The following is a 26,769-nucleotide window of genomic DNA, read 5'->3' on the forward strand; positions in this document are numbered from 1 at the left end:
GTGTTAGCAGGGACAAGATCACTTACAGTTGCGCAGCAAAGCGTCGGAAAAGTAAGCAATTGATTATTATTATCTTAGTGTAATAAAGCTACTGCATTAAGATTTATGGTGAAAAGCATGTCATACATCTCACATGTCTGTCTATTTATCTTTAACAGTTAAAAAACAAATCATCCACTTCTTCGCCTCGTATCCGGGGAGTCTGATGGGAAAGGTGAACCGCATAATTTTCAGTAAAGTGCTGGTTAATGAGGGTAAGGCCTTCAACAAAAAAACTGGCGTTTTTCAAGTGCCTGTCTCCGGTGTCTACCAGTTCTATTTCTCTAGTCAGTCCGGGAATAGCGGCAATGCAACCAACTTGTGGCTGGTCATCAACGGTTACTGGGTTACTGTCTCACATTCAGCTGTCAAGAGCCCTGCCTCCGTCGGAAGTCTTAACACATACATGACGACCCTCCGAAAAGGTGCTCAGGTTTATGTGACTCACGTTACCGGTCAGTCCTGGGCAAACTCTGCATCAAATACCATCACATTTGGTGGTTCCTTGCTGATTCAGAAGAAATTAGAATAACGCATGATATAGTTTGGTTGTCTTGCACTTGACTTTTTTTCCACTTTTCTGAAAAGGTGATCATTTTATAAATTGTGTTAATACACGTACATCTTACCTGTGCACATAGTTCCAAAGAGGTGGCTACAACCTGCGGGTGGCAATTATTAGCCTATTTCTAAAAATTAGCAGTTAACAGCTTCCTTTAAATTCAGAGTAAACCACGGAGAAACAAAGAAAAGCCCTATACGCAAACTTCAGTTGTCTCCAGTAGCCTACATGTGTCCTCAATATCTTTGTATATTGTTTGCTTTGTGAGTGATTGGATGTTCTGCATTTTTTTTTTTACATTAAAAGTTCCGAACTAAGCTGTTTTATCATTTTGTTTTTGAGCGTTGTGACCTTTTAGAAGTGTATTACCTAAGTCTGACACAAGGTGGTGGTTTTGCTCTCCGTTGATCAGATAGTAGCCTAAGTTACTGTAAGTGGCAGGGATGGTAAGTAGCAGGAACCGATACTTCAGCCATGGAAGCACAGTAAAAGATGGTTAAGGCACCCCCCCCCCCCCCCCCCCCAAGTTAAATTCTAAATGTTAGGAAAAGACAGCGTACCGTCGTTAAGCCACTTTCTGCAGGCTACACATGAATCCACAGTTACGATTGGATCCACATCTTTGCCTCGGCATATGCCTTTTTGGGAGTATTGTCTCTTTGTCAAAACATTATCCTATAAAATGCCTTGAATTTTAAACAGTGAACTGACGCACAAACTAAATAAAAACGTACACGCTTGCCTTGTATGGTCAACAAGGAGTCATCTGGCCAAGAAAACTTCGAGTTCCTGAAAACAACCATATCACAATAATCGCTATTTTATCACCACACCTGTACCACTTTGAAGTTGTATTATTGCGGCTGTATAGCCTACTGTGGGAAGTAGCCTCAGTGTTGCCAACTTTTCTGTGAGGAAAGTAGCTGTAAGCTCTCTGAAAAGTCGCCAGAAGTCGCTAGATGACGTAATCAACTAATTTGCATAATATGTAAATAAGCTGCGGATGCGCACAATATGCAATTCTGACGGGGTAACACTAATATTTCTCCCGCGAATACAAAGTTCTAATATGTTGCTGTTATTTCGTCAGACTGCGCTATGTGAGTGGAGAGGAGACCATGACAGCCCTCGATGTTCTCAGCTCTCGTGAGATCAGTTGTAACATGAACTGCAGAACAGGATATGTGAGATGCTTTTTCAGTGCTTTGTCAACACAAAAATCCACCAAATGACAAACAAAAAAAGTCGCTAGATTTGTCGCTAGTCGCTTTTTGCTAAAAAAGTCGCCAAGGGGGTCTGAAAAGTCGCCAGATATAGAGACAAAGTCGCTAAGTTGGCAACACTGAGTAGCCTACAGATGGAGGCGAGCGGTACAACTGCACCGGGCCAGACCGAAAGAGGAGGGGCATGGGCGAGTCGGGTTAGGATATTATTCGTCGTAACATAGGCTACTGTATGCTCTCTGAGACAGAAGTAATTCAGGGAAAGGGTTATGGAGAGGCGTTTGACTTAACGGACTACAACATTGTGGTGTTCGCTTGAAGCAGCAAGTTGCTTCTCACACATCTCGCTAGTAATTAATACGAGGGCGCAACCGGTAGCTATCAGCTTGTTCAGTTTGTCTAGAACACCCGTTTCTATTTTCAAGCCAATTCACTGCAACATGAGAAAATATATGAACATTTTCTAGCCTGTTTTCGCGGTGGCTCTCTACAACTGTCAGGACAATGCGGAAAAACTTTGGTTAACCATCAAATATGCCAGCATAACGTAGATATACTGAACAGCTGGGGCTCGGGCTATTGTTTATCTTTTGTTTAGCAGCAAAGTAGTCCAAATAAGTCTACCAAAGTTTTCGTTTTCATCAACCATAGTTTCTATCGTCTTGTAAAGCAACTCTTAGTTAAACACATCATGGCTGAACACGAAAGTTTGGAGTTCGGGAAGGCGGATTTTGTTCTGCTGGACAACGTGTCCATGGAAGAATTTATGGCTAACCTCAAGCTCAGGTAGGTAACCACGGTCATTCACCCTCCTGCTTGAACGAGTCGCAACGTTGACAGAGGCAGCATGTATCCAGGGAAGACCGTCCCGCGTTTTTTTAAGAAATAACATAACTAGTTGATTGTCCATTAAATGCGGGGACATTTCATGAATTTTCCTAAAGACATTCACCTGTGGAGGGTTTCCAATTGTTTACCTATTTGTATAGGCCTAACTTTTAGGAACGTGATGATCCTGATATTAGACTCACTCATATTTTGGCTTTGCAGTGAGATCACCTTATAGCCTACTTTTCTAAATTGACAATGAACATGTTGTCCGGGTAGATCGATGTGTCGGCAGCCATTCCCTTCTCTGTCAGACCGGTAATTTTAAGAGCCAGCGAGGTGCTCCACCCAAGACAAAACAATCGCCGGACCGGTGGATAGCATTACGGAACATCTCGAATTTACGATGCTTGTAAGGGTGACAAAAGAGTTCAAGAGAATTCAAATGAGTCTTTGTTTGTCATGCGCGAGTAAAATGTGCATGGCCGCTCAGGAGCCAGGTGTAGGTGTATTTGAACTGAAATTGACACTACAAAACCAGACCAGTGGTGAATCATGCACGCATGATACATAGTCATGAGAAAGGATGTGCCATCATTTTTTTCCCTTTTTTGGTCAGGTTATATAGTTCAGAGCTAAATATGTTATGCTCCTTTGCACCTGTCAGGCCCGAGTCCTGAGCGTCTGTAAGTTGTTATGGAATTTCCTGTGTACTCCTCTCCCTCTTTTTCACAATAGGAACAAGTTTTACTCTGGGAAGTTCTTTTGTGCTGGCTGCCCCTGGCTTGCATTTCCTCATTGCCCAGCTGTTAATGAATTACTTGCTTTGATATGACAGTAACTGCCTGGGAGACTAATACTTACAGCTCAATACCTCACACCTCACCTTTTCAAATATAAGAGCTTGAAGGTGGCTAATATATATATAATTGTGATTTGTGTTTATTGAACTGCTTGTCAGATAGACCCTGTTTTGATACATAAAGTAAACTTTGGGGTGCTTCACATGATCTGTCATGAACTTTGAAGAACTTTACACAAGTATTTATTTTGGTGTCCACATATGGAAAAATGCAACAGTACCACTTTGTTTTTGTGCTTGTGTAGAAATACACACACACAGGTCAAGTTGATGGGATTCGGGTGACATTACTTCTGTGCTAGTCAGGGCTCTGTTCCCATCCGAATCATAGGGAGGGCTGCGGGGCGATCTGGGAGCCAGACTGTCATGTCAGCACAAATCACCAAACTCAAATGGAAGACATCCCAACAGCCCTCTGCCTATCTGTCTTTTCTTTCTGAAACGGTCTTCTGGAGGGGAGTGTTGCCTTTGGAACGGGTCCAATCCAGATTCATATGCAGCATATGAGTCCTTGCTCTACTGTTTACGACATCATTATTGCCCTCTGAAAATAGTGTTTGTTTTACATAAAAGGATCGCATGTTGTTTGCTTCGCTAACAGGGGGCTCTAAAAGCGCCATTTATCCCACAAATGATCCCTTGACAGCCTTGATGGTCACTGTTGGCGTGGAAGGGTATCGACAGCTATGTGGCTGTGTGGTGAGATAATAGAGTTTAACAGCCTGATATCAGTAGCAGGCAGGGTCTCCTATGTGAGAAATGTGGGGACAGGTGTTGTGTGTATGTGTGTTAGAGTGTGTGTGTGTGTGTGTGTGTGTGTGTTGTGTTGTTATTGTGTGTATGTGTGTTGTATTGTAGCTGTTCCTTGGCTCCTGGCGGGTCGATGGGCCTCCTCTTGTTTTCAGAGCAGGCTGGGCCGGACATGGCGTGCGCAGACTGTTATTTGCAGAGGGTGTGAGCAGAGGCACTTCCTGCTTTCCTCCTCACTCCACATGTGTGCAGACAGAGAGAGAGAAAAAGGGAGAGAGAAAGAGAGAGAGAATGAGAGAGGAGGGGGATGAAGAGGACCAGGTGTGCCCTGTGTCCTTATGAGTGTTAGAATTTGATATCCTTTTATAGTGACAGATATGAGGTCTGGTATTGCGGACTATAGTCCTTTTAAAGCTTTGACCTTCTGGTCCTAAATAATAAGGCTATCTACAGTTTTGATTTGAGTGGAACTCCCTTTTTGTCCTTTTCTGCCACAGCTGGTTATCTTGAGGACATTTGCTGCATTTAACTTGAGGTTAGACCATTGGTTTGGAAGTGCACTGCCAAGGAACATTCTAAATATAAACCACCAGGAATCCAGTCTCTTATTTTTGGAGGGAATATCAAGATGGAAACTGTGAGATGTCATCTAGGGTTGGTCAAGAGTCTACATTTGTTGTACTCACAGAACAATGAGAATGACACAACTTATGAGCCAAAGAATATTGACATAATCTTCAACTCTCATCTTTCTCTCTCCCTCTCTCTTTCTTCCTTACTTCTTAATTCCCATGCCCCCATTTCCCAGTGTCTATGAGGATGTGCGGGCAACCTCCAGGGCTATGCAACTCAATCGATGCCTTTATATGGCAGTGTTGTTGTGTCTGCCCCAAGGACCTCAGGAAGCCTTCTGCTTACCCAGTCCAATAGGCCCTCCCTCACTCCATCCCTCCCCTTCCAAAAAACAATTACACATCAGGGGCATTCTCCAGATTCCTACCAACGGCGTCTCGAACACTCCAGATGAAATAGCTGATTACCACCTCAGCGTATCTGCAGCCCAGTCTGCCTTCTCTGCTCATGCTGTCTACAGAAGAATGCAGTGTTCCTCTGCAGGATATGATTCTGAAACAAACTAGACTGCAAAGTCACACACAACATCTGTCATGCTTATTTTTTTTTCTTCATTTTTTATTGTTTTAAACTCTGACCCAAGATGTCTTCTCAAGGGGAGAATTCAGGAAGGATGCCATCGTAAAGAATGAGGCCTTGTGGCATGCATGGCTAGCAGAGCTAGCTGCTTTCTTCCTGTGGATCTCCTTCGGCCATAAGGCTTCCATGCCTGTCTCCTACAGCTGCTTTGGGTTCTTCAAGGGCTTGCGTTCGGGCCTTAAGGCTTCCATGCCTCTATTCCTCAAAGGTCAGAAACAAGTCATAAAAGGTTAGGGTACCATCTGTCAGTAGAGATGATCAGAGCTCAATTTCAATTCTTATTTCTGTTGGAAGAGGCCTAAAACTAAATGGGTCAATTGACAAAAATGGTTAATAATTGCATCGATCATGGTGTTGTTATAACTGTGTTCTTTTGCACTCTGAGTTCAGTATGTAGTGGTTCCCTGTGGCTAGATACAATCAAAGATTAATTTATGTTTCTGCCCTGATTTGCCTTGCAGGCCTTAAGTTGCTACATCAGACAGAGTTAAGTACCGGGGTCGCTGACTTTACAGCGTGTCAGAGACAGTTTATCAGGGCTGTTGCCCAACTATCAATCAGAGAGCTTTATCTCTAATGCCGTGGAGTGCAATCAGATGCTCTGGATGAAGACCAAAAGTCAAGGTTTATGACGCTTTCCGGGGGAAAAAACTGGGTCTCACGTGGGGTCCAATTTCTGCGCATCTGTCCATGTAAGTGTCTGTGTGTGACAGAAGTCATTCAGCCTCTGTGTGAGTGTTCCCTCCGCGTTGACCCGGCCTGGCCTGTCGGCTCACGTTTCACAGTATCTTAAGGTACAAACTGACATGAAGTGGCTATGGAACCTGATGCTGTCCCACCCATATGAGTGGTGGCTTTAAAAGCAGACACGCGCAAAAGCGCCTCCTGTCTCAGGTGTTCGCGGATGCTTCTGTGAGCTACCTCTCCGCTGCATCTCCAGGCAACCCGACTCTCCCGCGGCTACAGCTACGTCAGGATGCGAGCCTCAGGTGCACAAATGCAGAGGCTGCGTGAGGTCAACAAGTTTTACACTTCCTCTCCCAGCAGGGTGGGGGGTGGGTGGAACGCAATAATCCTTCTGAGAAAGGAAGGAACCTTGCCTCTGCTTGTGTTTGACACAGTTCCCAAAGGGATGGCCTCAAGTGGAATTATCCAGCACGAAGACAAAGGGCCTGTTTTCATCGGGGAGCTGTTCTCATATCTCGTATCATATTTTCATCCACTTGAGTACTTGCCGAGGGGCCCTCCCGGGTCAAGCATCGTTGGGGTAGCCCAGCGTGTGGGCCCTGCTGTGGGTCATCCTCGCTCCCACTGCTCCCCTTGATGCGTGGAGCTCCATGCTCTCCCTGGAGCCTGGTGGCATGGCATAGCTGTGGCTGGCCCGGTCTCCCCATAGTTCCAGTCTTTGTTCCTCCCCTAATAAAAACAAACGGAGCGGGAACACTCTGTCCTCACAGCAGACACGGCTTCTTCCCCCTGGCTAAAATTAAACGAGAAAGAAAAGAAGAGAAGAGGACTTGTTCTTTTTACATGCCGGCTGCTCCCTGTGAGGATCAGATCGCTAGCTGGCCTTTATTAAAGCATTTATGCCGTCTTGCTCTCTCTCTCTCTATGTACCTCTCTCTTCTTCTCTCCCTGACTCTCTCTGTTTCTGTCTCTCTGTGGTCAGCTGAGGAAAAACATATTTAAAGAGGAATTTATTCTTAGATGGACTCTTGGAGTTTTTTTCTCCTCTTTTTACGTTTCTGTGTATGTGTTTCTGTAGCCTACATTATCTTAAACTCACAGACCTCATGCTAGTTTTCAGATGATTGGTCCACATTAGCATGCTCTCTCTTCCCTTAAAAAAAAAGAGAAAAAAAGAAAAGAAAAAAGGGCTGGCTTTAGCACGGCCTCATTGTTTTGTTTTGTATGTATCTGGCTCATATGGTTGTAGCCTCTCAGCTGTGTAGAGGCTGACCTCAGCAACACCCTCGACTGAGATGGAAGAAAGCGTGGTGGTGGTCACAGGAGGAGGAAACGCTCCTCTGTGCCGTGCGGGCCCTGCACTTGAGGTCCACTCCCCTCCAACACGACCGTCTTCCACCGCTCCTCCCCTCCCGCTCCCCTGCCTGCTGCCTGCCGTGCTGTTCTACGTGCTGCCTGGTACCAGCTCCTGAACTGGCCTCATTAGCGGCGAGACAGAGGAAAAAGAAAACTCCTACAGGAAGATGTAATGGTCAAAATATGTCTCTGCTCCTGCAAGGCTGCACTGGAATTAGATTTTTTTTCCACCAAAATGGCTTGTTCACTCTCTCTCCCTGTCATGCTCTCTCTCTCTCTCTCTCTCTCTCTCTCTCTCTCTCTCTCTCTCTCTCTCTCTCTCTCTCTCTCTTCACTCTTTCACTCTCTCTCTCTCTCACCAAAGGGCCAGTCTCGCCACAAGAATTTCCATACAACCCCCTGTAATCTGAAACACATTACCACCCCTTCATAAACAGGGCAGAACTCCTTAGGCCCTCTCTCTCTCTCTTTTTCTCTCTATCTCTCATTTTCTCCCCCCCCCCCTCTCTTTTCCCCCCCAAAATAAGCGCAGTGCCTCACAGACGTCTCATTTGTGGACTGTGTGCATTGGCAGGCAGTCACAGGTCGACCAGAGAAGGCACGAATCATGCGTCTCACTCTCTCTCTCTCTCACTCTCCCTTTCTCCCTCTGTCCTCACACTCGTTCCATGTTTATGGCCTGTGTAGAATTTTTACGACTCAGGCCGATCCCTCACTCCCCCTCAGTTCTTTCACAGTTAAGTTGATTATTGTTTGATTATTGGTTGATTTTCACGTTGCATGGTGACTCTGGGTCCAGAAGGACAGTTTCTTTCCCTGCCCATTTTGTGCGAACTCCCTGGAGACCAGTGGAGCTGAGGGTGGGGAGGGAAACACATCTGCCTGGCATAGCCCTGGCTAACCCACCTTCTCTGCTATGGTCCCTGTGATAACATCTGGCGTGCTAGGTGATGTGATTCCCCCCTATCTGGGTTTGTGCTCACATAACACAAATGGGCTCTCACTTGTTATCTGATGACTCATTCGCCCAGGCATCCCAGCTCTGTGATTTGAGACACCACGCATGTGCTGCTGCTTATTTAGATTTCAACAGGGATCTGTTGCCAGGACATTTGAGACAGGTTGATAAGGACCAGGCAGACAGAGAGAGGCTTTCTGTGGTGCGCTTCCAGGAACATTAGTCAGCTACTGTGAGTACTATGAGTCAGGCTGTGTACTGAGCGCCCATGATATCACTCAGGCTCAGTTCCCGCTTTTTTTCTTTTCTTCTTCTCTATGTCAGAAGCAGCGGGGGAAGGAGCGGGGTCAGGTGGGAAAGCCCTCACTCATCCAGTGACTCACTCTCCTCCTACACAATCCTTTGCTTTTCACCTGTGTCCATCTACAGTTATACCGCTGCTTCTGGTTCTTTCCTTTGGGTTAAGTACACTCCCCATCCCAATCCATGTGGCTTCTGTCCCTCTTTTTTCAGGCCGCCTGCCCGCCCCTCTATCCCCTCTCAGTCTGTTTTTGAGCTTGTCCCTGCCCTCTTTTCACCCTGATAGAAACTGGAGAGTTTTCCTCAAATAGCTTGCTGAGTAATGTCTGCGTTTGTTGGAAGGCCTCGTCATTTCTGTCTTTTTCTGTGTGTATTTTCACTTTCCTCATCCCTCTCTCTCTCTCTCTCTTTGGCTGGAACATCATCACATCTGTTTCTGGTCCATCATCACATCTGTTTCTTTCTACAGCCTTTGGGTCAGCTTTGGGGTGACGTGCTAAAGTGAGAACGGGCCCGACCGCAGGCCTTAGACCCCTGCTCCAACACCAGATCCCCCTTCAGGCATTTTTATTGGATTCTGAAACAGAACCTGAGTACCAAACAAACAGGAGAGGCAAAAAAAAGAAAGCAAGCTCTTCTTTCTTTTTCTTGTCAGGCCTTCATCCCAGCCCTTGGCGGGTGTGGCAGACACAAAAGCGTCTCTGATCTCCGACAGACAATGGTTGGCTCGGAAGAAGCCGGAGTGAAATAACACAACCATCAATGTCGGCTCTCAGGGCGAGACGAGGTGCTCACACCTGGCTCCCATTTCCCTTGATTTTTTGAAGCTAGCATGCTGCTATTGTGGCGGAGGACCTTTGCGATCGCTGTAACTCAAGTCATGCGCATCGTGCAACACTTCTGCATGTTTGGGAATGATAATGGGTAGTCACAACTTGGGTTTGTGACCTTCAAACTATCAACATCAACTGTTGGGAGTTCAAAGGAGACTAGCCTTGCATGTCTGTACTCCCTCGTCTTCCTTCCAGCTCATGTTATTTAGTATAGCCACTTGAAAGACAAGCAGAGGTTGTTCTTCCAACACGTTGCATTGCTAATGTATTTCCTGGCTTGGCCGGCTAAGAGTCACTGGAGAGAGAAAGAGGCTGAGAGGGAGGGAGTGGCAGAGAGAAAGAAATAGAAAGAGAGAAAGTGAGAGTGTGGGACCATAGGACAGGAGTGAGACTAACTGAGAAGAGCTTGGGCCAGCTGCAAGTTCAGAAGCCAGCAGACAGCCCCTATCCGCCCCGGAGGAAGATTGATTTGTCTGTTTGGCTGCGGGACGGTGGGAGTGCTAAGCTTTTAGAGCCCTGTCACCCACGGCGGCGGGGAGCTCCTGTTTAGCGCTTCAACGAGCGCATGATGTTGGCAGAAAATCCCATAATGCAACTCCCAGATGTGTGAGGAGACTGAGGTCGAGGCAGGCGGGCCCACGTGTTAGAGAGAGGGGGCGCGGGCGTCAGGCTGCAGTGGGATGAGGTTCAAAGGCTGTCTGACTACTCAGGAGTGAAAAATGACACAACGCCTACAAGCCTTTTCCATGTTGTCCTTCTGCAACTTGTCACATTTGGACCTCCTTCAACATTCATGCTGGAAGGGTGTTTTATTAACTACAAGACAACCATTTTATGTGCTTATCAAAGGGGAAAAGTCTCTTCCTCTAAAGTTACTCTTTAAACAATCACCACACCTATTGCCATTCGTTAACCATTAGTTACTCCGCCATTGTAAGACAAGGGTACACCATGGAGAGTCAACAGTCATCATTGAATAGTATTGCTGCACTGGGTGTGTAGAAAGACCATAAAATGTGTTTATCAGAGGAGCATAACGTTGTTTTCAGTGGGGTCATACCCAGCATGCCTTGTGCTAAGCTGTGGCTGGTGTAGTGAGGGTGGTTGCTTGACTGGGATAATTGAGGATCAGGAGCAGATTATCCCCATGTTGCTGGCTCACTGATAGAGCGGTCCGTGGGCGCTGTCCGGGGGCTCAGGGCTATTGCTTAGCTGTAATAAGGCATCTCCTGCTCTCGACAAACACACTATCTCTCCGTCACACACAAACACACACCCTGAATCTAAATCACTCACATATACACCCACAAAAACATTTGAATTCTTCCTCTCTGGGTTTACCACTCATCACACTCCCACGTTTTCCTTGTCTATCTGGAGTCAACTGTAACTTGCCTGACAGGGGTACTAGAATCACTGCATCTTATTTTCTCTCTCGCTCGCTCGCTCTCTCTCTCTCTCTCTCCTTACAAAGCTGGATCTGAAATCATGTTAGAGAACATTACCAGTGGCACCCCACCCATGTTAACCACGGACAAATAACCACAATGCAGTCCCACCCAGAGTGACGTGAACCTGCATTTATCCATGACGTTGCCTGTAATCCAGCTCTCTAAAAATGCTCTGGTCTGGTCTGGCCGTGACTCTGTGGTTTGGGCAGGGCAGGGCAGGGGGGTCTTGTCAGCCAGCCTTTGTTCCAGAACCTAAAGCCTCGAGTCAGAGATGGGACTGCTGTCATGTCCCCTGTCACTGGCAGAAAACAACTTGATGGTCAAGGGGCGGTCTGAAAATGAGACGTGCTTCCCAGGAATCACTTAAAAAACTGAATTACACAAGAGAGACAATTACTCCAAAACACCATCAGGCAGCATGATGTATGCAAGGGACTTTTAATTTGTTTTCAGCACTGAGCTCAGGCCTTAATCACTTTCTCTGGAACTCGAGGACAGCTGTGGTTATCTGTATTAGCTGAACTCTGAGCTGCACATTTTTTTGGATTCCAGCTGAGATCCTTTGGATGTTGAACCCTGATGTTTGGACTTGGGATGTTGAACCAGATTTTTTTTCTCTCTCACCTGTTTGGGTTTCTGGCTTTTCATGTTTACACAGGGCACTGCCTTCGCGTCAGAGGAACGCAAGCTTATAAAAGTCAAGATGAAGAGTAAGCAAGATTTTTAAGAGGCCAGAGAGAGAGACTGAGAGAGAGAGAGAGAGAGAGAGAGAGAGAGAGAGAGAGTGTGAGAGAGAAAGTGACAGAGGAAGTGTGAGAGAGAAAGAGAGCAAGGGAGCTTAAGTGTGCCCAGCTGTGAGGGGAAGTGCGTCTGGCTGGACTGCCTGCCTGCGCCCATGGCCTTGATCTCCATCCAGAGGCAGAGCCCCTCCCAGGGGCCGCTTGCTGGGAAGAGTGGAGCAGGGAGGGGCAAGGCGCTGCTGCTGGCACCCCTAAAAACGTCCCACCCTCAGCCTCTTGAGACGCTAGCGCGCTACCGTCCTATGTGTCCCGCTCTTCTTCTCCTGCCCCCGGACAGAGTAGCTAGGCTGTGAGCTTCGGATTAGCTTCCTCTCCCTTGGCTTTTGGAGGATAATGGCGAACTGTGTTGGCACTTACAATCTGACATTTCTTGGAAAGTAATTTTTGAAAAAACTTTACCTTACTTCTCAAAGAAGTGAACGTCCCACAGACCATCCCATCATATTGAAAAGAAGTGGCATTCTCAAAACTGTACTTCTTTCTTATATGTCCCTTATATGTCTCTGTCTTGTTTTGTAAGGTGTACCTGTGTACCTTCCATGCAAAAGAACATGCAGTGGTGCATGGCTGGACATGGCTGTACCATCAAAACCTCACTTTGCATAACAGCTGGTGGTATTGCAGTCTGTATTTTTCCCTGGCTCTCTTCCAGTTCTTTCTTCAGGGCAAACAAAATACCCAGTGTTGTGAGAGTTTACTTCTTAGTTTAGAGAGAGAGAGAGAGAGTTTAGTCTTTGATCTTTTTAAGTTTTCCCTCACTGGAGAAATTCTCCCCAAAATTCCCACTTCTCATTCCCAGACTGCCACTCCCACCCTCTCCCCTAAACGTCTCGCCCATGACTCTTCAGAGCCCTCAGCAGACATGGCTGCTCCTTAGAAATAACATAGAGAGAGAGGGAGAGGGAGATAGAGAGAGAGAGTTTAACTGAGGACTTCTGTTCCTGGAAGCTTCTCCTTCCCACAGGTCAAGCCCAAAGAGAGGCAGAGAGGCTTCTGCTGCTGATCCCCCTGTTTTTACACACACACGTGCACACACACACACACATACACACACACACACACACACACAGACACATACACACAGACAAACACACACACACAGACACATACACACACGCACACACACGCTCACACGCTCACACACTCACAAACTCTCTCTCTGACTCACTCACTCATTCATTCACTCTCTCACTCCCTCCCTCCCTCCATCTCTCCTGTGGCCGTCTGCAGTTCATCTTCCAGACGTTACACGGACCATTGCCGTTGTTTTCTGGGGGCAGATGCCTTCTGATTGCAGGACTGCTGTGGAAATGGCCCATGACTCACAAAATCTATTTATACAGTCTGGAGACCGGGGGAAAACACCAATCCAGAGGCTTTATTACACCGCTCTGTTGACACAGGCAGAAGGAGGATGAGGACGATTATTATTGTGCAAGTTTTAGCCTCCAGGCAACAGATGGTTGGTGTACCTTTGTCATTGTAGCTCTGTGTGTTTCCATGTGGCGAAGGCACAGTCAGAGACATGAAAATGAGAAGGACTAACTGTAATGATATGTTGTCTGGCACATGACTACGTGTCGGATCATTGTGAACATTTCCCCATGGAGCGACACTTATGCCCCGCAGACCAGTGGTTAGGTTTGTTTATGTCTTCCTTTGCGATGATGTATTTGCTGTTGTTGATTACAGATTGTCAGAAAATGCTGATATCACCTGAATGAAAGACCCATCTTTCCTGAATGCTTTATTGTCTTTGTTCATCTTATCATTAAATCAGGCCCCATACGGTTTGTAATTACTAAACTATAATGCTCTCGTCTAATACATTTAATTTTAAAACTGACTTCAGATCAGCTGCTCTACACTGGCTTGCTGCGAGACATTGAGCTATATGGTTCACACAGAACAGCTGACCTCTGTGTTGCCGCCCAGTTCTCGGGGCTGCATTGCATTGGGAGCCGATTGATCTACGTGAGCAGGCACAGAGGAGGGGTCTTGGAGGTGGTCATCCGAGGCACACACACACACACACAGACACTCTCAGACACACACATATACACACAGACCCCCGATTGACCACTGAACAATGGAGCGGGCCTGTCGCTGCCTGCTGGCTCGGACACAGGCACAAAAGAACCTTTCTGCTTCGGCCTGCCAGCATGCTGCCAGTGCTAGTGCCAGGGCCGTGCCACCACACCACGCCACGCCGCACCCCACCGCACCGCCTCTCCGTTTCAGTCACAGGCTCAAAGGGTGTCATGGACACAGGAGACCTTACACTGACACACACACACACACACACACACACAGAGACACACACACACACACACACACACACACAGACACACATAGAGAGAGACAACGGACTATGTTTGAATGAGCCAGTGGGCAGCAAATAAGCTCACTGGCTGCTGCATTTTGGCATGTGTGTCTGTGTGTCTGTCTCTCTCTCTTTGTGTGTGTGTGTGTGTGTGCGTGTGTGTGAGCACTCATGTAGGATCCACTAAACACACAATAGCCATGACTAATTGAACATCGCTTTGATACACAAATGACTCCTCACTCTGCCTGTAATCCAGGAAGTGGTGCCTAGCTGACTTACTTGACATGCTAAATAAATGTAACCGCTGGTTAGCAACATGCTTTCCATTATCTGAAGGAAAAAGGGGAGTTTCCTACATCTCTGTTCTTCTCTCATCGAGTGTGTGTAAGTGTGTGTGTGTGTGTGAGACTGAGTGTGTGCACGCCACATAAACCACATAAGCCGTATGCGCATCCACCGGCCTCTGGAGAGAAACCATGCTAAAGGCTAAAAGTCGCTAGCTGTGTTTCTAGGAGGACTTTCAAAGCGCTCGATGCTCCAGGACGGCAGGATGGAGCAGCGAGGGGCTTTGGCAGCCTCAGCCCAGCGAGAAGAAAGGGGGCATTATTCTGAGGAGGAGGGGTGGAGTGAGTGAGTGAGAGAGAGAGATTGAGAGGAGGTGACCCAGGTCTTCTCAGGAGAGGAAGGAAATGAGGCCTTCACCCCCAGGGGCTTTGGCCAACATCAGCTCCCCCTAGCTGAGGTGTGTGTGTGTGAGAGTGTGTGTGTGCTGGGCTGGCGATACTCACTCAGTTGGCTGTGGGTAAATATGTGTGGTGGTATATATATTTGTGTTTGTGTGTGCCCATATGCTTGTGTGTGTGTGTGTGTTGGGAGGCATACGCACATTAGTGTGTGTGTGTGGGGGGGGAGCATGTATTTGTATGTGTGGGAGCATACATTTGTGTATACATTTGTGTGTGTGTGTATGTGTGGTAGCATACATTTGTGTTTGTGTGTGTGTGTGCGAGAGAGAGAGAGAGCATGTGAACTGAGCTGGCAGTGTGGTTTTAACTCTGGAGCCCATGATGAAACCACCCTTTTTGCATGTAGCCAAACACACGGATGCTCTGTAGATGTGCAGAAAGCAGCCAGTGGTGCAGTGGTGTGTGTCTGTTGTGCTTTGTGACAGCCGTGGCACCGATACTTGCCCAGGGCTCGGTGACCTTGGCTGGGGAGAGGAAAGGCCGTGGCATCTGTTATCATCTGGTGAAGGATATCTGTTTGTTTTTGAGGGAGGATTACAATGGATTTGTGGGAATGAAAACAATTGATTGCGTTGTGCATTGTTTGGCTTATGGCGAAGTTGTTTTAATGCCCCATTCACTCACGATTTCCTTGAAATCCCTGTTGTGAAAATGACAATTTGTGTGGGGGCAGTAAGGAATCATCCCTTCAGGCTTTTGACACTGATTGTTTTTCTGCATGGCGTTTGCATTTTTTGTTATAAAAGGGAAACAAACTAGCCGAGATGTCACCACCTTGTTTGCCAAAAGCTTTGCTGAAAGTAGCCTAATGACTACATCATTCACCTTCTGACCACTATGTTGACAAACCCCTGCCAAAAGCAAAATCCTATTTAATCAACTTGAAACCTTTGTGGACTGCATACTGTGAATCAGGTGCAGCTCATCATCAACTAAGCGAGTGACGGGTTGAGGTTAGAGAAGAGAATAGAAGGTTATGAAGCATGCAGGTAAAAGCGGATTACCCTGGCACAGAAAAAAACATAACCCAGACGTAACCCTTGTTTTTGTCTGACACACTGCCGTCTGCTGTCTCCTGAAAAAAGATGTCGGCTCAATCCAAAGCACTTTCCAAAGCCACTCTAGTCATGTTATGCTGTGGAGACACGCTATTTGTTTTAAAGTCATTGCATATAAACTGTTGGGAATCACAATATTACTGTAAAATGCTAACAATAATGTCGCAATGCTAACACTTGGTGTCAGTTAGTCTCATCTGCACTGAAGATGGACCACGAAAAAGGATTCCTCTGGCAGATTCAAAGCATGCAGGAAGGCATTAGGATGTTCTGAATTTGTTTAAAGAGATTTCTGCCAGCAAAATGCTCAACACAAACATTCCAGTCAGTGCAGACAAACAGCCCAGTCGTGGCATGTAAGCCTAAAGCTGAAACAGGCTTCTGGCGAAGGTATGTGGGTAGTCCTTTGAAGACAGGCCTGGATGTCTGGACAGTCAATGACTAGCGGAGTTTATTTTAGCCTTGAGGACAACATATGCTAGTCATGAAAATATTATTATTATTAATCTGACCTTAAACAGAAGAAATGTCCCGACATACATTGTCAGGAATTAGACGACAGGGCAGTAGATATTAGAAGCTATTGGAGCTACTGAGGAGACCCATTACTGAAAGAACAGATTATTTTTGGGAATTAATTTCATACTGAACACATTTAACACATTTACTGAGGCCTTGGAAAATAAATGTTGTGTGAAGCTGGTTCCAATATGACGGCAAAACATTCAAAAACATTGGTCTCTTGTGAGTCCATCCCTGGCCATGTAGTTGGCTGTGTGCTTTGTGTTTATACTTAGCCACCTCTGTCACTTCTTCTCAGTTTGGTGTCAATAAAGTTGCTACGGTTGCTAGCAGGGTTAGCTGTGTCCTAGCAATTTAGCAATGTGTCTCAATAACTGCCTGAGGTGCTTGACATGAGTCACATGGCCTGCGTCAGGGCTTGTCCTCCTGTGGTGGTCTAGGCCTCAGGCTTCAGACATAACTAGAGGGAAAAAAGTGGGACATGTTTCTTAAAACCAAACTACATTTGCTGACCTAATATTGTCCTCAATGTTTTGTGTTGCACCCAGGTTTGAAAAGGGCCGCATCTACAGCTACATCGGTGAGGTGGTGGTGTCGGTGAACCCCTACCGAGCCATGAACATCTACGGCCGCGACGTGATCGAGCAGTACAAGGGCCGAGAGCTGTACGAGCGCCCGCCGCACCTCTTTGCCATCGCAGACGCAGCCTACAAAGCCATGAAGAGGCGGAACAAGGACACCTGCATTGTCATCTCAGGTACCAACTCAGACTCCACTCAGACTCCACTCAGACTCCTCTCAGACTCCACTCAGACTCCACTCAGACTCCTCTCAGACTCCACTCAGACTCCACTCAGACTCCTCTCAGACTCCACTCAGACTCCTCTCAGACTCCACTCAGACTCCTCTCAGACTCCATTGTCATCTCAGGTACCACTCAGACTCCACTCAGACTCCTCTCAGACTCCACTCAGACTCCACTCAGACTCCACTCAGACTCCTCTCAGACTCCATTGTCATCTCAGGTACCACTCAGACTCCACTCAGACTCCACTCAGACTCCACTCAGACTCCTCTCAGACTCCTCTCAGACTCCTCTCAGACTCCACTCAGACTCCTCTCAGACTCCACTCAGACTCCACTCAGACTCCACTCAGACTCCTCTCAGACTCCATTGTCATCTCAGGTACCACTCAGACTCCACTCAGACTCCACTCAGACTCCACTCAGACTCCTCTCAGACTCCTCTCAGACTCCTCTCAGACTCCACTCAGACTCCACTCAGACTCCTCTCAGACTCCATTGTCATCTCAGGTACCACTCAGACTCCACTCAGACTCCTCTCAGACTCCACTCAGACTCCTCTCAGACTCCTCTCAGACTCCACTCAGACTCCTCTCAGACTCCACTCAGACTCCACTCAGACTCCTCTCAGACTCCACTCAGACTCCACTCAGACTCCACTCAGACTCCTCTCAGACTCCACTCAGACTCCACTCAGACTCATCTCAGACTCCACTCAGACTCCTCTCAGACTCCACTCAGACTCCACTCAGACTCCTCTCAGACTCCATTGTCATCTCAGGTACCACTCAGACTCCACTCAGACTCCTCTCAGACTCCACTCAGACTCCACTCAGACTCCTCTCAGACTCCATTGTCATCTCAGGTACCACTCAGACTCCACTCAGACTCCTCTCAGACTCCTCTCAGACTCCACTCAGACTCCTCTCAGACTCCACTCAGACTCCTCTCAGACTCCTCTCAGACTCCTCTCAGACTCCACTCAGACTCCTCTCAGACTCCTCTCAGACTCCACTCAGACTCCTCTCAGACTCCATTGTCATCTCAGGTACCACTCAGACTCCAAAGGCTTGCTTCTCGTTTTGTTTTGTGCATGTCTAAGAAGGCCTTTTATTTGGCCCTAGAACCTTTCCTTTTCACAGATGTTCTAGATACGAGGCACTGTCTCTCAGGCTATCGGCACATAAAAAGACATGAGTGATTGTCTCATGATGACGTTAGATGGTTCCAGAGCCTAGAGCTTTGTGTCGACAGGAACCTTTCTGTCACACTGGAACAAGATGCAGTGGTGCTTCCAGAGTGAATGAGAGAGAGACTTGATCAAAGGTCGAAAATCAAGAAGTGTCTCTCATAGTGTTGACTACATGTTTGTACAGGGTTAGCCTAGGTTCTGTCCTGGTCAAACAGGATCTGAATTTCACCTCTTGACCGAGGTTGCCTCAGGTAGCTTGGATGGAATGCTGTCCTCAGTCAACCAGAATCTGAATGTGAAATATCTACTCACACAGATCCATTGTCCACTTATCGGAAAATAATGAATAGCCAATCCGTTGTTCACGATTTGTTTTCATGGAGGCTTGTTGCTGAGAGGACAGCGTCTGCATTCCTCTGTCTGTTCTGTGTAAAATATCTGTGGTCAGGCTGGTGTTCTCTGAACTGATGTAAGATCCCCTCTATCTGGGGCTGGGCTGTTATGAGAACGACTCACAAAAAAAACATCAACAACAAATGAGCTTTCTGTTTCCCAATCCTTTGTTCAAATGGAATTATTTAATCTGCGGTCGTTTCTTTGCATAGAAGTTTGATGTGTCACTTTGTGAGATGGGAATGTTTTTAATCTGTTCGGGGTAGTTTCAGATTTGTGTGTTTAGGTGGGGTGCATACATCCTAAGGGAAATTAAATGTAGGCTATTTACAGTAGGGTTTGGAGCAGAAGACATTCAATTTTAGAGGGTTTAAAGAAAACACTGATTGCTGTCCAAACAGTGACCACAACTTCTGACTGCATTGCTTAAATATGCTTAGTGAAGCGCCATCTAGTGGCAGAAGCACTGCGGTGTTGTTACACGCTCTTTAAGCAAATCCATGAGCCTGTCAAAACAATGTGAAAAACCGCAGACTCATATTACCCTGCAGCCTGTTGTGTCGCAAACTGTAATGTAAGTTTATTCTGGATGCTTCAGTCTCGCTATAACACGAATGTTTAAATGTTTATTTAGACTGTTTAGTTTAAACGCCATAACCCACCCTGTTCTTCCAGGCTAATTATAACTGTCCAAATGATGGATGACCTCATTTCGTGTTCCATAATAGAGATGCTTATCGTGCTGTGTGTTAATGTGGGTTGTAAAGATAAGAATCTTGTATGGTGTGTTTGATTGGGGATTTTATGTTCTTGTGTTGCAGGGGAGAGTGGCGCTGGGAAGACAGAGGCCAGCAAATACATCATGCAATACATTGCTGCTATCACCAACCCTGGCCAAAGAGCTGAGGTGGAGAGGTGAGGGAGTGTGTGTGTGTGTGTGTGTGTGTGTGTGTGTGTGTGTGTGTGTGTGTGTGTGTGTTTGTGTGTGTGTGTGTGTGTGTGTGTGTGTGTGTGTGTGTGTGTGTGTGTGTGTGTGTGTGTGTGTGTGTGTGTGTGTGTGTGTGTGTGTGTGTGTGTGTGTGTGTGTGTGTGTGTGTGTGTGTGTGTGTGTGTGTGTGTGTGTGCGCGTGCGTTCGTTCGTGTTTGTGTGTGTGAGTGGTTCCCGAGTCAATATCACCTGCTCCGTTTACAGCACTGCAATAGAATGACCTACTCAGACATTATGAATATCATAAACATCCCCTCTCGACATCACAGTAAAGTAAATGCAGAAAGTGTCAGGAACATGTACAGTATATAGTAACAGGTCTGTACATTGACTTCCACATTAAGAATGCAAGTACTACATAATGTTCTCAGAGAAAGAGGCACTATTAAGTGTGGTCAGTAATAAATCGTCAAAACCATCATGAATTCATAAGCAGTCATGGTCTTATGCTACACAGGGAAACTATAAAAGTATCAGCCTTAACAGAAGGCCCTTATGTTCAAGTGTGGCCACAAGAGTGAACTTATTGTGCTGATTTATGACTGTCCTGGACAGGCTCATAAGCTCTGTGTTGGTGGTTTGCAGATTGCTGGACTGATTCATTCTCTAAGCAACTCTCTTTGTCCTGCTGTATATTTGCTGTCATTGGGAGCCTCTAGAAGAAGGCAATGGCACCTCTACCCTTTATGCTGTCTGTCTAGATTTATTCTTTGCACAATGCGGGCAGTACCTGTCAGTAGCAAACTAGACTCTAGACAATATTTGGATACTCGTTTGGTGTTTTAATTAATATATGTCCATCCAAACAAAACCAGTGTGTGTGTGTTTGTGTGTGTGTGAATGTGTGTGTGTGTGACACGGGGTGTGTATGATAGATGGTAGCAAAAGTATAGGCAAGACAGAGAAGTTTCTGCTGGAGCAGAAGTAGCGAAGCCAGGAGATTAGCTCCCCTTCATTTATTTTCAAACATGAATGAATCAAATCCCTTCCAGGACAGACTACCGGCACTCTCTCTCTCTCTCTCTCTGTCTCTCTCTTTCTCTCTCTCTCTTCATCACTGTGGCTTCAAAGCAAAGCTTTGAAACCAGTATTCACTCTCAAGTGACAGAAATACCCTCCTTGCAGTGACAGTGTTGCACGGATTTGCGGGAGAGCTAAACATCATAAAGCACACTTCAGAGCGCTCGCCCCCTCAAAGACTAGGAAGTACGGCCGTTCCGGGGCCTGCTGGGGGATGGAAGAACAAGTTGAGGAGGTGTTTTTTTTTCTGACACCAGTTAAAGGGAATGTTACATCCCAACACGTGTTAAAGGGAACGCCACATCCAGGGGTGCTCAAAGGGAATGGTACTAATAAGAGCAGAAATGTAGGCCAGCCTGCGACTGCAGCAAGTTCGGAAAAGCTCGGATAGAGGTGATAAGGGGAGTGAAGTGCAGTGGAATCAGTGAAATGATGGAGAGGCTCCCTACAACTGCAACGTTTGTGCCTCCATCTCTACCAATGCACTTTGATGGAGTCTGGGATGAGGATAATCTACTGTAGTGTAAACAGAGCTTAAATCAGATCAGATGGCCCACGTGAGCAGGAAACGGTGGGTTTGATGTTGGTTTCGCCTCATAGCCAATGTGTGCTTTCAGTACAAAGGGAGCGCTCTGTGTGTGCTGGTTGTGATCAGATTGCCTCTACTCAGTGCCTCGCTGTTGTCACGCAACTAGAGAGAGAAAGAGAGGTGGGGGATAGAGGGATGGAAAGAGAAAGAAAGACAGAAAAAGAGCATTTGGTATAATGGTGCTGATAGCCACTGTAATGACTTTTGCTGCAGTTTTAGGAATTCGGTGCGTTATTTCTGACAGCATGGGACATTGTCTCAAGTCCGGTCATAACGCAACAGTAAGTGGTGCGCAGTTGCAGGCAGGAAGCACGCACAACTTAGGTCATAGAGCAGAGATTTATGGGTAGGCTTATGTTTGGGCCAGGGTCACAGAAAGAGCAGGATGAGGGCAGAACTGTTTGTGCGAGAGAGACTGATTTATTCCTCCCTCTCTCTCTCTCTCTCACACACGCACACACACACACACACACACTTGCTAACTCGCGTGCATGTGGCTCTAACGTTTAGCTGCTGGAGATGTTTTAAGGCCTCCAGAGGTACACACACTACGTCCAGCTGAGGGCCCAGGGCTGGGACAAGCACACTACTGACTCCAGGGATACAAACAACACATTGAACTAGCTCCTTTTTCAGATGTCTCTTTGTTCTAATGTTTTTCATTATTGGTGTCTAAGACGCTGCCATCCCACAGTTGTTTTGTTTGTCATTAGAGCTGGTCTGTTCCTTGGCATTGTCCTGATAGGAAATGCATACTGCCTGACTGATTAATGTCTGGATTGATGATCTCTGTTTTGTATTCAGTCGGGAGTTCTAAATGTACTTTAAATGTCTCGTTTACCTGTCCTTCAGGGTGAAAAATATGCTGCTCAAGTCCAACTGTGTCCTTGAGGCTTTCGGCAACGCCAAGACCAACCGCAACGACAACTCCAGCCGCTTCGGCAAGTACATGGACATCAACTTCGACTTCAAAGGGGACCCTATCGGTGGCCACATCAACAACTACCTGCTGGAGAAGGTAGGGGGCTCCAGAGAGCAGTCTTGAGAGGTTGCGAGTGGAGCCCATCTGCCTTCACTGACTCCTCTTAAGGCATTTGCATGGTTATCCAATTCACCTCGTACGACTTCACGAGAGACACGCCCTTTCTAATCTGATGATTGTACGACTCACCTCTACCTGCATGGTTCTACGAGGGGCTGTGGAGATTACCAACGGTTTATTATGATATTTCAAGGCCATTACATCATCAACAACAAACTATAAAATAAGAAATCGTTTGTTTTTATCCCGTGTATTTTTAGTTAATGATCAGAGGCTGTTGTTGTGAAATGAATTACTAACGACAATGACCAAGCTCGCGGTTATTGTCGAATATTTTCTATTATTATACCACACAAACAGTTCTGCTTTTTTACGTCTACAATTCAGGTTCTTTACAATTTAATCATTTACACTGCATGCTCTGCTAACTCAAACACAAAGAGGCTGTTCGAAAACCAAGAAATGTTTTTATTATTGCTGTAATTAGACGACGTCTCCCTATGCTTTATATGCCGCGAGAGCCACGATGGAGCAAGGAAGAAGGGAGATGTCGGTTTTCCTCCTGCATCGCCGCTGGTGCCCTTCATAGTTTTTTTCATTTTTACAAACTTGTCCCTGATCTTCCTCCAACTCCTAATGCACTCCTGGACCTCCAGCCCCAGGTTCCCAGCGATCTCTCAGCGATTTTTTTAAAAACGGCGCTGTCATATAGGGAACGAAACAGGAAACGTCATTTTAGCCAGGGGTGTCGGACAGCTCGGATCGGATAGTGAGAAAATTCAAGCGGTGCTCCAGAGGCCATCCGACACCCTCGGATGGCTCTCCGAGGTGCTCAAAGGTGTGGTCCCACTTCAAGGAGGGCGTTTAAGGGCGTGCCTCGTGAGATCGGAGAGCACGATCGGACAAGCATGTGAGCGCCTTTACAGACGCCACAGCAGGCTGGTGGGAGAGCCCATGCAGAGGCAGCTGAAGCCCATTAACTAATGTTTTTGTGTCCGCTCATACGAACTGGGTGTGTACCGTTTGGTGTGTGCGCAGAGGAGCATACCTGACTGAATGTTGTGGTCATATTGTGTCGTGTATCCTACTGTTCATGTGATGTTTGTGTTGGATAACAGCTTAGGCCCAATCATCACGGCAGTATGTGTTGCTTTTGAATGGTTAACATTCAGCTCAGACACCAGTTAACTCAAACATTAATCAATTTCCCCACAAATGTTTATCGTTTTATTTCAGTCCAGAGTCATCTTCCAGCAGGAAGGAGAGAGAAGCTTTCACTCCTTCTACCAGGTCAGTTTACATATTTTTCTAGTTGGTTTGTTTGTTTCAGACATATTTATTATTCATATATTCCATTATTTATCTATTGATGTTACATATGCCATGTCTGTGTCTGTGCCAGCTGGTGAAGGGGGCCCCAGAGTCTCTGCTGAAGTCTCTACACATCAAGAAGGACCCGACTGCCTACAGCTACATTAAAGTGGGAGGGAATGTCAAGGTAACGACGCTGTGCATGTGCCCTTCATGGTACCTTATCTCTTTATATTTCATCCCTGACCCAGAGCGCCAGAGGAGGAACATCACGGGGCCCAATAAAAAAATCCAATTTATATCCAAGATGATTTGAATCAGATTAGATCTGATCCAAATAAACATATTATAACCTGTAATGACAGTAGATAAGAGTTATAAGAGTTGATACGTAAGAGTCAGTTAAGTGTTATAAGAGATTAGAAACCCCCTTAAACCAAGCATGTGTGCTGCAGATTCACATACCCATGCTAAGGGCCTTTTCCTGTTTAGAGCTGCATAGTGTTTGCTGCTCAGGTCACTGTGGTAACTTGGTTGTGTACATTATGTGAGCCTCACGGCTTCTCAGAAGCAGGTTGATATGCCTTGCAGTTCAGGGCTTGAGCCTCAAAAGCTGGACCTTTCATTCCCACACGCACACGCACGCACACACACACTTTTTTTTCTCTCACTTTTCTCTCTGTCACTTCTCTCACACTCACTTTTTTATGTGCCATGCAAATTCAGAAGCAGGAACAAAAACAAATGGCAAGAAACGCTGATGACGTCATGGAGCGCCACCACAGCAGGGGGAACAGGAGTGTCGGCAACACGCTGTGCCATGTTTTTAAACAGGACCTCCGCCATGTTTAGATTCTCTCACCCACTTTCCAAAACAGCGCCTGCCGCCGTAAGAACAAGCCTCATTTGGCAGTAAAGTTTCGGCGTCGTGGTGCGGGATTAATTACCAGTATTGCTCTCTCTCTCTCACTTTTTTGTGAGTGTGGGGTGTGTGTGTGTCTGTGTGTGTGGGGGGGTGTGTGTGTGTGTGTGTGTGTGTGTGTGTGGTGTGTGTGTGTGTGTGTGTGATTGTGGGGTGTGTGTGTGTGTGTGTGTGTGTGTGTGTGTGTGTGTGTGTGTGACTGTGGGGGGTGTTGGAGGGGGTGGAGGAGTCTAGCTGCTGAGTAAGCTTTCTCTCCTTCACTGCTCTCTTGATTGCAGACCAATAAAAAACAGAATAACAAAGCGCTTGAATCAGGGCCACCAGTCTGGACCGGTCTGGCACTCCATGGCTGAAAGAGCTGAAACATGGAAAAAAGTCTCTCACACCCGTTAATAAGACTTTAGAAAAGCCAAACAGGATGGCATTCATGCATTTTATTCATCATAGAAGTCAGTTTAGCGTTTCCCTGTGCTGTCTGTTAGATATTTCCAGAGAGCACAGATGCTGATAAAAAGTGTTACTTTCTTTACTCCAAGTCTGCATGGAAGCCTGAAAGCCTGCTTTTTATGTGTGTGTGTCTGTGTGTATATGTGTGTATATGTGTGTTGGTGTGTGTGTGTGTGTGTGTTTGTGTGTGTGTGTGTCTGTCTGTGTGTGTATGTGTGTGTGTGTGTGTGTGTGTGTCTATGTGTGTGTGTGTGTGGTGTGTGTGTGTGTGTGTGTGTGTGTGTGTGTGTGTGTATTGGTGTGAGTGTGTGTGTGTGTGTGTCTGTGTGTGTCTGTGTGTGTCTGTGTGTGTGTGTGTGAGTGATTTGATATTGCTTTGGGGTAATTCTCCCTCTTTCTCTCTCTCCCCTCCAGTCCTCCATCAATGATGGCGCTGACTTCAAAGCAGTGGCTGATGCCATGAAGGTGATCGGTTTTACAGCCGACGAGGTCCAAACCGTTTACAAAATCCTGGCCGCCATCCTCATACTGGTAAATCAACACTGTGTTGTTCACCTATCCCACATGTCCTCTCACCCACATGCAGAAGGGGGGGGGGGGGGGGGGGGGCGGGGGGCGGTTCACAGAAACATGATGGGTCATCTTGGCCTAGGTGTCAAGTGCCCACATAGTGGGGATGCCTGATGAAGGATTTGTTAAGGATTTCGGTAATTTGGTGAAATGTCAAATGGTATGACACAGGAGCGCCGGTCCAAGATAAGCTTGTTTGTGCTTCGTGACACACTCACATACACACACACACACACACACACACACACACACACACACACACACACACACACACACACACTTTGTGACACTGGAGCGAGTCGGTGGTGCGAGATGTGCTTCGTGACGCTGGAGCAAAGGCGGTGGTGTGAGATGTGATGATCTTGTGTGCCGTCTCCAGGGCAACCTGAAGTTCGGCACAGACGGCGACGTGACGCTGATCGAGACCTCCAAGCTGGTGGCCACCCTGGGCATCCTGCTGTCCACCAAAGAGGAGAACGTGGAGAAGGCGCTGCTGTACCGCACCGTGGCCACCGGCCGAGACATCATCGACAAGCAGCACACGGACCAGGAGGCCAGCTATGGCCGGGACGCGTTAGCTAAGGTAAAGCACTAGCCTCGCAGACAGCATCGCTATCAATAATCTAAGTGTGCTTAATAAAAAAGCTCATGCTTCGGTGAGTCAAGCAAGACACTGTAAACCTCAGCCTCCTAGGAAAAGCATATATAACAGCGCTTATCTGGAGGAATGTTATGACATCATGTGAAAGCTTACGTTTTCATTAAGTCGGTTATTGTGCATTCATTACAACATTAGGTTGGAATTCGTAAAGGAGATTTTTCATTTAGATTTTCTCACTGGTGTTATGGGAAAGCAGCAAAACCAAGTTTACACTAAACAACTTCATCTTTCAATACGAGCACTGTGTGGTTCTGATAGAGCAGCCCAGAGTCGAACAACAGTGGTAATGTTCAGACTTCATGACTACTCTCTTTCTC

General features: G+C 46.6%; 1 protein-coding gene across 1 annotated transcript in view; it reads left to right on the forward strand.

The window, feature by feature from the left end:
• Positions 1 to 2,254: 2,254 nt before the first annotated feature.
• myo1d (myosin 1D) overlaps positions 2,255 to 26,769 on the forward strand; it is a gene marked incomplete at its 3' end in the record, with an annotated part of 80,605 nt that continues 56,090 nt past the window's right edge. Inside the window, exons 1-8 of the mRNA XM_080834902.1 lie at positions 2,255 to 2,610; positions 17,062 to 17,270; positions 19,724 to 19,817; positions 22,352 to 22,517; positions 23,778 to 23,831; positions 23,944 to 24,039; positions 25,636 to 25,752; positions 26,171 to 26,374. Of these exons, the coding sequence (XP_080691028.1) occupies positions 2,516 to 2,610; positions 17,062 to 17,270; positions 19,724 to 19,817; positions 22,352 to 22,517; positions 23,778 to 23,831; positions 23,944 to 24,039; positions 25,636 to 25,752; positions 26,171 to 26,374 (1,035 nt within the window). The 5' untranslated portion in view covers positions 2,255 to 2,515. The remainder of the gene's footprint in view (positions 2,611 to 17,061; positions 17,271 to 19,723; positions 19,818 to 22,351; positions 22,518 to 23,777; positions 23,832 to 23,943; positions 24,040 to 25,635; positions 25,753 to 26,170; positions 26,375 to 26,769) is intronic.

Source organism: Sprattus sprattus, assembly GCF_963457725.1.
Source record: "Sprattus sprattus genome assembly, chromosome: 3".
NCBI lineage: Eukaryota > Metazoa > Chordata > Actinopteri > Clupeiformes > Clupeidae > Sprattus > Sprattus sprattus.